Genomic DNA, 11,168 nt, shown 5'->3' on the forward strand with positions numbered 1-11,168 from the left:
GTGTTTGTGTGTGTTGGATCAAGTCCAGGACCTTGTCCATTCTAGATAAGTACTCTGGTATATAGCTCCATCCCTTGGCCTGTCTTCTTTTTCTGGAGAGCCTTCTGTTGGTTGGGGTTCTCATATAGCCCAGGCTAGCATCAAACCTTGATTTTTGATCCTCCTACATCTATGTCCCTCCCACATCTATGTCCTGAGTGCTAGAATTATTGATGAGTATTCTGCCAGGACCTTCTGTATGCTCAGCAAGCCCTATACCAGATAAACTGCATCTACAACTCCCTTAGCATGTGTTAACTCTACATTTAATCATGTTCTTTTTGTTATTTTAGATCAATAATAAGGCTGCAACTGGAGAGGAAGTTCCCCGTACCATTATTGTAACCACCCGTTCCCAGTATGGGCTACCAGAAGATGCCATTGTATACTGTAACTTTAATCAGTTATATAAAATTGACCCTTCTACCCTGCAGATGTGGGCAAATGTGAGTATGTGTAGATTTATTATTAATGCCGTTGATAGTAAAGATTATCTGTATGGGCTTTCTTGCTGAAGCTACCCCCTTTTTGTTTATGGACTGTTGTACTCATTTCTCAAGAGTTGTGGATTTTTCAGTTTTAAATCGTTTTTTATTTTTTGAAATTATAAACAACATTTTCCCTTTTCTTCCCTCCAAATCCTCCCATGTATACTCCCTGTTCTCTTTCACATTCATGGCTTTTTCTTGTTGTTTTATTCTTTAGTAGTAGTTATTGTTGGTGGTGTGTGTATATGGTATGTTCATGTGTACTCCTAAATGTATAAATATAGCCAACTCTGTATGGTATTTGTATTGTCGTTTTTGACATGAAGTAGCATGTATCCTTGGCTGGCCTTGTTACATAGCAGAGGGTAACTTTGAACTTGTAATCATTCTACCTTTAACTCCCAAGTGCTGGGAATTAATCCAGGACTCCCTTCATGCCAGGCAAATAAGTGACTATACCAACTGAGCTATGTCCACAACCATTTTCAGTTTGTATTTCCCCTTCTAATGTTGTCTTACTTTCCTCCTCTGTTGGGGGATCAAGCTCAAGGTGTGATATGGAGTAGATAGCTTTGTACCAGTGAGCTTTGACCCAGCCTTTTTTATTCAAGATTTATTTTATGTATGTGAATACACTGTAGAAGACATTAGATTCCATTTCAGATGGTTGTGGGCCAACATGTGGGTGCTGGGAATTGAACTCAGGACCTTTGGAAGAACAGTCAGTGCTCTTAACCTCTGAGCCATCTCTCCAGCCCCTCTTCTCAGTCTTTTTGTTGTGTTTATTTTCATTTTTTAAGACAGGGTCTTTTTATATAGCCCTGTCTGACTTAGGACCCTCTATAGGGTATACATCATCACACCTGGCTCCAGTCTTGTGATTTTTAAATTTCTTGCTATAAAGCATTTATTCAAAGTATTCTGGCCAGAGATCAACACATTTTAACATTTTTTAAAAGATTTATTTACTTTAATATGTATTGATGTTTTGCCTGCGTGTATGTCTGTGTGAGCTTCTCAGATGTCTGGAACAGGAGGTACAGACACTGTAAGCCGCCATGTGGGTGCTAAGAATTAAACCCAGGTCTTCAGGAAGAGCAGCCAATGTGAATGCATGTTTGTGTACCATGTGTGTACTTGAGTACTCATGAAGGACAGAAAAGGACATTGGATCCCTTGGAACTGGAGTTACAGTATTGGTGCTAGGGGTTGAACCTGGGTCCTCTGGAAGAATAATTATTGAACCATCTCTGCAGCTTCCTTCCTTCCTTTTTCTTTTGTTCCTCCTTTCCTTCTTCCCTCCCTCTCCCTCCCACTCTTCCTCCTTTCCTTTCCTTTTCTTTCATTTTTTTTGTTCGTTAGTTCAAGACATGGTTTCTCTCTGTAGCTCTGGCTGTCCTTAAATCTACTTTGTATATGAGGCTGGCCTCAAATTCAGAGATCCATTTGCCTCTGCCTTCCAACTGTTGGACATGCATCACTACTGCCTAGCCAAACTTTTTCTGAAATGGTTTGATAATAAGTGAAATTGTCAGTTTTATGATTAGTAATCTAATCGTCATCTCTCTTGTTCATCCTGAGTATCATGAAAACAATTGATATTTCTGTGGCCTAACCTGATATCAAACTTGCTGTATGTCTGCTTATGTTTTAACACTCTTGCAGTACTGTAGAGTTAAACCAGGAAAAGACTTGATCAATGATCCTACTTCCTAGTCAGCTCATGAGCCTGGTTTGCAGAAGCACAACACTGAGTATATGGAGTTAGCTTGCTCTGAGTCCATTGAACTTTCTGAATCAGTGTATTTTTACCCTTAGATTGTTAGAAAGAAATGATTTCTTGTTTAATCTGCTGCCCCCTATATGTTATTTGTCTCAAAGGAAGGGGTAATGGAGAAAGAGAAAGTAAATGAGTAACCTCTATTATCCCTGAATCCTCACTTTTGTAAAAATTCCAAAAGCAAAAATTACATAATCTTAGGATTGTTTTAGCTTTTTATTCTGTTTATGAATATTTCTGCATCCTCAATATAGATACCAATGCTTTTTATAATGATTTATTTATTTTATGTGAGTACATAGTTAATCCCTTCAGACACAACAGAAAAGAGCATCAGATCTCATTACAGCCTGTTTTGTTTTTTAAAAAGCACATTAGTAGGCTGGAGAGATGGCTCAGTGGTTAAGAGCACTGACTGCTCTTGCAGAGGTCCCGAGTTCAATTCCCAGCAACCACATGGTGGCTAACAACCATCTGTAATGGAATCTGATGTCCTCTTCTGGTGTGTCTGAAGACAGCGACAGTGTACTTAAATATAATAAATAAATCTTTAAAATAAAAAATAAAACGAGTTGTTTCTAAGAGTGTTAGATAAATGTATGTATATCATACTACATGTACAAATATGTAATAGTCTGAATTTGGAAACTTGTTTATTCTCACATTTTTCAGAGAAGGAAGTGTAAAGTTATGTGGTATGTTGAATAAATGCAGTTCTTAATCAGGAGTAGGTAAACAAGTTTGGAGGCCAAATCTGCTGCTTAGTTCTTTGGTTGGTTCTTTTTGATGCTGGAGTAGAACCCAGGTTTTTGTACAAGTTAGGCAAGTACTCTACTGTGGAGCTATTATCCCAGCCTCACATTGCTTACTTTTATAAATAAAATTTATATACTCGCTATTTATGGCTGCTTTCAAGCTAGAAAAATGACAGTTATAAAAGAGTCCATGTGGCTAAAAAACTGATAATACTTCTATCTGGTCATTTATAGAAGTCTGCTGCCTTCTGGTCTAGATTAGGCAAGTACTGCTCTTGTGTGATATGGTGGGGCATTAAAGTGTGAAGTGTAGTAAAATGTGTTGGCACTTCAAGCTACTCTGGAGGCTGAGATAGGAGAATTGCCTGAGTCCTTGAGTTTGTGGCCAGCCTGGAAAACTTAATGAGACCTTGTTCCTTAAAAACAAAAATATGGAAGTTTACACAGCCCTACGCCTCCCCTAGGAACTATTGGCTAATGGTTACTGGGAGATGGAGAGCCATTTTCTGTAACAGTAATTTGCCCATGCCCTAGTATATCACTTCTCCATTCTTATGCAAGCAATTCTGGTTAATTTCAGTGGATCTTAAACACACAAAACAAATAACAATATGTATGAAGGTAGGCGGAGTCAGCAAACATGGATGGGAGGGGTGAGTAATGGAGGGTGAAAATGAGACGCCCAGAGTTTTCAAAAGACTTTTCAACATGCAAATTAACAAAACAAAGACACCTCCAAATTCTCATTTTTAATGAAGACCACTGCCTATATTAGTTCCTGCCACATATAATTGCCTCAAATTGTACCAGTTAGTAAGATGGCTTTCGTCTTCTAATGTTCTTTTCTCTGTCTTCAAACACTCTGGGGACAGCTAAGAGAAAACAAAAAATCATCTCTTTGACCGAAAGACCTAGGTCCCAAGCAGGTTTCTTCACTTGTTTGAAACAGGGTCTCTTTGAATTTAGGAACCCCCTGATTCAGCTCTGCCAGGATTACAGGTGTGTGCTACAATATCAGATCATGTGTTGTTAGGGATCAAACACAGGACAAGCTGGGCAAGCTTCTCCCAGTAGGACTACACCACAGGACCCCAAGGATACTTTTCAGTGGAAAGAATAAAGTGAAGTAGAAAGGCAGATGCACTATATTAATCTTTTCTTTTTCCTTTTTTTTTTTTTTTTTAAGATTCTGAAACGCGTGCCTAATAGCGTGCTTTGGCTGTTGCGTTTTCCAGCAGTAGGAGAACCCAATATTCAACAATATGCACAAAATATGGGCCTTCCCCAGAACCGTATCATTTTCTCACCTGTGGCTCCTAAAGAGGAGCATGTCAGGAGAGGTCAGCTGGCTGATGTCTGCCTGGATACTCCTTTGTGTAATGGGCACACAACAGGGATGGATGTTCTCTGGGCAGGAACACCCATGGTGACCATGCCAGGTTAGTGGCTGATAAAATCATCACGTTCTTCTTTTTTCATTAAAAATTTTCTTTCGGGTCAAGAGGCAATACTTGAAGGTGAACTTGTATGTAGTAGAGGTAATTAAGGCAGGATGATAGAAAAATGGGACTTATTCAAGCCTGAATACTTAGCACCATCCTCTCCATCTGTAATGTGTGAATACTTAAATGCAATTAACAATGAAGATTATGTAACTTAAGAGTTCTAAGATGTGCAATTACTTATCTTTTTACCTTCTAGGAGAGACTCTTGCCTCTCGAGTTGCAGCTTCTCAGCTCACTTGTCTAGGATGTCTTGAGCTCATTGCCAAAAGCAGACAGGAATATGAAGACATAGCTGTGAAACTGGGAACCGATCTAGAATAGTAAGTAAACTGCTAGGAACAAACTATATCTCAGACTGTGGCTAAAGTGAAGCCATAAATTAAGAATAATATAAAATAGATAAATTGTTGTATGCTCTTTGGATGGGAGGACACAATGTCTTGGAGAATCACGAAATTTTAATAACTTTCCAAAGTGTCAAATGTTTGAGCCTAATACTTCTTCACTGGAGGATAATTAAAAAAAAAAAAAAAACCAAACCTTTGTTGCCTGAAAATGAGTGAGAATTAGAGGGATCATACTAAAGTAAATGACACTTCACCAATTCAATGAAATAGTCTCTTTGTTTTATGGTGTTTATGTGTGATGGCACATGCCTTTGATCCTACCATTTAGGAGGAAGAGCCATGTGGATAACTAAGTTTGAGACCAGTGTGTTCTATAGAGCACAGAAACCCTGTCTGAAAAAACCAAACCAAAAGAATTTTTTTCAGTTACTGCAGCACTTTTATTTTTCTTTACACACAATGATGTATTTGTTACTGGGGCCTAATGTTCTTACTGAACAGAAGAAAACCAAAATTTTTCATCTCTTAAAGAACTGAGTACAAAAAAACTTACATAAACAAAAAGGATGAATACATTTATTTTTTTCTCATATAGTATATCCAGATTGCAGTTTCCCCTCACTCCACTTCCTCCCAGTCCTTGTGTCCCCTGTCTTGTTTTTCACAGATTTGCTTCCCTGTTTCTCTTCAGAAAAGAGCAGGGATATCAACTGAACTTGACATAAGAAGATAGGCACAAACCCTCACATCAAGGCTGGAGGAGGAAGAGTCCCAAGTGCAGGCAAAAGAGAGGACCCCTACCTCACTGTTAGGAGTCTCATAAGAACACCAAGATACACAACCATAATGTATACGAAGAGGACCTAGGTCAGACCCATACAGGCTCCCTGGTTGTCGGTTCAGTCTCTGAGCCCCTATAAACCCTGCTTAGTTGATTCTGTGGGCTGTGTTCCCCTTGTGTCCTTGACCCTTCTGGCTCCTATAGTTCTTTCTCCCCCTCTCCTGTGAAGGTTCCCTGAGCTCCAAGGGGAGGAACTGGAAGGAAGTCTTCAATTTGGTGTCTCTCTCCACCTAATGTTTAGCTGTGGGTCTCTACATCTGTTCCCATCAGCTGCAGGAGGAAGCTTCTCTGATGAATGGGCTAGGCACTGATCTATGGGTATAGCAGAATATAATTTTTACATATATTTGTTTGGGCTATATGTGTGTATGTGGAAATGGTATATATGGATAGTTCAGTTTTCTCCTTCCACCATGGGAGTTCTGTGTAACAGGTGCCTTTACCTGCTATGTAGCTCAGTTTGGCTTTGAACTTGATTCTCCTTGCCTTGGCTTCCCAAATTTGGGGATTATGACTATGCCATCATACTAAAATAAAATTATGCTTTTGAGACAGGGTTTCTCTGTAGCCCTGGCTGTCCTGGAACTTGCTCCGTAAACCAGGCTGGCTTTCACCTCAGAGATCTGCCTGCCTCTGCCTCTCAAGTGCTGGGATTAAAGGTGTGAATCACCATGCCAGGCTTCATAAAATATTTTCATCCCAACATTCAGTTATGAAAATTCCAATTTTAGAATAAACACTATTATATCTACTACTTAGATCATGCCATTGTATATCATTTTATTTGGTGTATTAATACATTTTTCACCTGTTCATGTTCTCAATGAGCATTTTTAAGTAAGTAATAGACATAAGGATATAACACTTCAGAGCAAGTATCATTAATTAGAATTCAATACTATTTTTTTAGGCGAGATACTTTCTATAATTAGGCAAACATTTTACCGTTGAGTGAGCCTTAGTAGTTTGTATGTACATCACAACACAAAAAGCAAACGGAAGTCAGGACAACTTTCAGGAGTTGGCTTCTCTCTATTACTTCAGTTCCTAGGATAGAGCTCAGGTTTTAAAGCTTATCTACAAACACCCTTACTGAGCCATCTCGCCAGCCCAATACTTACTTTTGAGGCAGAATTTATATAGGGGTCCCAGACTTGATGGCAGACACTTGTTTAATCCCAGCACTTGGGAGACTGAGGCAGGAGGATTGCCTGAGGTATTAGGCAAGCCTGGACTACAGAATATTAGGCTGGTGTCTGAACTAAAAAGAACAAGAAGATACAGGATGAAGTCTACAAATCTTAAATTAAGTGTTCAATAAATTTTAAGAATTCCCAGACTAGGCATGGTGGCCTATACTTGTAATCTCAGCACTAGGAAATCTCAGCACTAGGAAGTAGGAGACTGGCAGATCACCAGGACGGATGGATGGACGGACGGTGACACATACACTCTCACACACACACACACACACACACACACACACACAACATAGGGACACACACACAACACAGCCTTCTTAGAGTGTTTTGTCTTAAAAGGTTGAAGGTACCTGACATATGACACCCAAGGTTGTCCTCTGGGCTCTACATACACACACAAACACATGCGTACATACCCAAATACACAAATAGAGATCATAAGGTCTTTTTCTTTGAAAGGAAGCATTAATATGAATATAGTTGAGTTGAGCCCATCTGATGGACAGCCATCTTTCAATAAATTGCTGATTATCTGACAAGCCCCATGACCAAAATCAACTTGGAGAGGAAAGGGTTTATTGGGGCTGGAGAGATGGCTCAGTGGTTAAGAGCACTGACTGCTCTTGCAGAGGTCCTGAGTTCAATTCCCAGCAACCACATGGTGGCTCACAACCACCTGTAATGAGACCTGATGCCCTCTTCTGGTGTGCCTGAAGGCAGCTACAGTGTACTTATATATAATAAAATCTTTAAAAAAGGGTTTATTTAGCTTAGGTATGCATATCACAGTCTACCATGAAGGTGGTATGCCAAGTCAAGAACCTGGAAGCAAGAACTGAAGCAGAAAAATACAACAAAAGAGCACCTGCCTACAGGTGTCACTGCCCACATTTGCCTGGGTCGTCCCCCATTAGTCATTATTCATGAAAGTGGCCCACAGACATGCCCACAGACAAGTCTGATGGATGCAATGTCTCACTTGAGGCTCCTTTAGTTTGTGTTAAGTTGACAGGTTAATTGGAAAAAGTAACTTTGGTCATATTTTGCCACAAAAGTGACTAGGTGTTTATGGCCTTGAATTTTCTGATTTGTAAAATTGATTCTCTTTGTTTTTTATTATCTAGCCTGAAGAAAATTCGTGGCAAAGTCTGGAAGCAGAGAATATCTAGCCCTCTGTTCAACACCAAACAATACACAATGGAATTAGAGCGGCTCTATCTGCAGATGTGGGAGCATTATGCAGCTGGCAACAAACCTGACCACATGATTAAACCTGTTGAAGTCACTGAGTCAGCATGAATAAAGACTGCGCACAGGAGAATTTCCCCTTTACCTGAGCCTCAACCTTCTGGGGGAAAGGGAACTAGATAACATGCTTTATGCTTATCTGTATAGTACTGTGTTGCAGACGGGTGATATATGATGATAATAGAATAGCACAGCCAGACTTGCTTCCTGCATGATAGGGAGAGACAAGAAATAAGAAACTGCTATTCCACAAGGAATCTCTGTAGAGTTTTGCAGCAAACAGGTGGTGCACAGGTCTGGAAGGTCTGGTCTCCCTTGGGTCTTCCATGGGATACTTAATGTGGAGGGAGATAGAGATTAACCAGCCGTTTTGTGATTCCGTGGATTGATCAAGTCTTCTGATCCTTTATTATTTTTTTCTTTATATGTTGTGTTTGGAGCTTTTAAAAATGTTTGCTTTCAGGTATTTTTACTTATGTGAAGTGATCTTGATTCTTCTGAGATGAGGTTTTAAACTAAAATGTTGCTTCCTGTTTTAGTGTTTGAACTCTGACAGGGTGACAGGGACCTTGCTGGTGTAGTCTTTTTATAGGTTTTATAAACCACATGAGCCTATATCAGTCATTTTAGTGTCTGACCTAATGCTTGGCACTGTCAGTGCTTTGTTTAGATGATGACTTAAGTTTTTCAGCCTGTTTTCCACATCCTGCCCCCAGCCTCCCTTTAAATTCTCCTGTGACTGCTATAGCAAAACTTAGTCTGCTTTCAGACGTCCCAGAGTGTTTCTCTTAAACACGCCATCTGGTGCCAAATGAAAATTCTTAGGAGTGAATATTATTAATCATGAAGGTCACAGTTGTACTGTTGTTGATAATAATGTAGATTTTTTGCCTAAGTTTTACCTATTTCACCAGTGTTTCAGCCCTTGACTGCCCCTCCTATGCTGCTTCCAAAAGTGATAGTATGTGATAAGATTTTTACCTTCTTTTCTAAAGTTTGTTTTTTTTTAAAGTGAGTCCTGTTCTTCCTATTTCTTTCAGCAGAAATGAAATTCCAGGTAAGTATATAAGTATTCAAATATTTGGTTAGTAAGTTACAGTTATCTCCAGTACATTAAATAATGCTCACTGACAGATTTAGAAGTAAAAGCTCTGAAGAAGCACCTCTCTATACAGGCAGTTATTTCAGACTGTGTTAGGATGTATTGTCTGGACTTAGTTTCAAAATCTGTGGATTCAGCCTTGGTAGCAGTGAATTTGTACCACCGCTTGGCTTGAACTACAAATTAGACATTGGCCCTCGTGGAGCTTGAATTGTTGCTGGTAAAAAGCATTTGCCTTTCAGTAAAGGGTGGAGGGCTTGAGGCTTAAACATATGTTCGAATGCTCTACTGCACTTATACTCTCCATCACAGATGACTCTGTCTGTTAGTGCTGTAGATTGTCTTTTCAAAGCACCTAGGCAGTGCACCTGTTCTGTAGTTGCAGCTATTGCCTGAATGTACCTTAGCTGACAAATTATTGATAATTAAGAACTTGAATTTGTGATTCTTACTGCTCATTAAAACCTAAGCAAGGAGTCTCATGTAATTCTGATAGCAGAATTGCATTGTGATGAACTGTGTACCTTTATTGTAAATCAAGGAACATCAGTTAAGAGATTTCTTAAATTATTTTTAACTGAGTAAGTATCAGTTAAAGATTGCCAGCATGGTTACAGGTAAACTGATTTTGAAAACGTCACTGAACTACTAAATGTGGGATTGGATAATAGACGTCCAGTGCCGCTAAGGCTGAGATCTGTGGCCATTTACATAGCACATCAGTCCTCCTATAGGGATGAACTTTTTTTCAGGCACGAGAATTAGCCAGTCCGGTTAAAGCTTTGCTTATTGTAACAGGCTTTTATTTCCAGGTAACTTGTCTGTGGAAGACTTAATTCTGAATAGAGTAATAGATATTACTGGAAACTGATTTGTTTTTTTTCTATTATACTCTGCTTTATTGAAAAAGTAAAGCATTTAAAATTGTGCTCCAGAAATTCAGATGTTGTCTTGCAATCTTTAAACAATAAATGGATGATTTCCCCTTAACATGGCTTGGTGTATTTTGTCTTATTATATTGATGAAACCTATGCTTGAATAGCTCAAAACAGTACAACCAGAAATGTTTCCTTATTTTAAGTTGATATTAGGGATTAACATTGTTTTCTTTCTGATGGGAGGTTCGAGATGGTAAATAGTCCATTAAGGGGACAACAGAGCCCCAAATACCCATATAGGTTTTTGTGGGTTGTTGTTTACCTTCCATTCTGAGGATTATGCATATCAAACAGGCATATTAATATTGAGCTGTAACTCCAGCCTATGTAGTCTCATTCTTTATACGGACGGAGTCTTTTTTAGGTATTTACAGACAGAACTATTTTCCCTCTACTGTGCACAAACTGAGCTACACATTTGGCTTCCAGTTTTTTCAGAGACATAAGAGGAAAACACTTGGAGCTGAAGAGATTGCTTAGCAGTTGAGAGCACTGGGTGCACATTTCCAGAGGCCCCAGGTTTGATTTCCAGGATCTACTTGACAAACTGTAATTCCAGATCCAGGGGATCTGACATCCTCTTTTGGCCTCCTTGGGTATGCATGTGGTAAACAAAGTATACATACAGGTAAAGTGACATGGTACATATAGACACATGCAGGCAAAACCCATACACATTTTTTAAAGGAAAATGGGGGTGGAGTGGCAAATGCCTTTAATCCCAGCACTTGGGAGGAAGAAGCAGTGGTGGCCAGTCTGTTCTACAGCGCTAGTTCTAGGACATACAAGACTATACAAGACCAAGACTATACAAAGCTTGGCTTGAAAAAACAAAAAACAAAACAGAAAAAAAAAATGCATTTTGGCACATGCCTTTAAGCACTTCAGAGGCAGGAGCAGATTGATCTTAGTTTGAGGCCAG

At 39.3% G+C, this 11,168-nt stretch overlaps 1 protein-coding gene across 2 annotated transcripts in view; it reads left to right on the forward strand.

The window, feature by feature from the left end:
• The window catches only part of OGT (O-linked N-acetylglucosamine (GlcNAc) transferase), a 43,339-nt gene extending 33,042 nt beyond the window's left edge, over positions 1 to 10,297 (forward strand). For both annotated transcript variants that reach the window (XM_080909645.1, XM_080909646.1), the window contains exons 19-22: positions 333 to 485; positions 4,249 to 4,501; positions 4,764 to 4,887; positions 8,082 to 10,297. In XM_080909645.1, coding sequence (XP_080765771.1) covers positions 333 to 485; positions 4,249 to 4,501; positions 4,764 to 4,887; positions 8,082 to 8,256 — 705 coding nt within the window. In that variant the 3' untranslated portion in view covers positions 8,257 to 10,297. The remainder of the gene's footprint in view (positions 1 to 332; positions 486 to 4,248; positions 4,502 to 4,763; positions 4,888 to 8,081) is intronic.
• The last annotated feature ends 871 nt before the right edge of the window (positions 10,298 to 11,168 follow it).

This window comes from Micromys minutus (genome assembly GCF_963924665.1).
Source record: "Micromys minutus genome assembly, chromosome: X".
Taxonomy (NCBI): domain Eukaryota; kingdom Metazoa; phylum Chordata; class Mammalia; order Rodentia; family Muridae; genus Micromys; species Micromys minutus.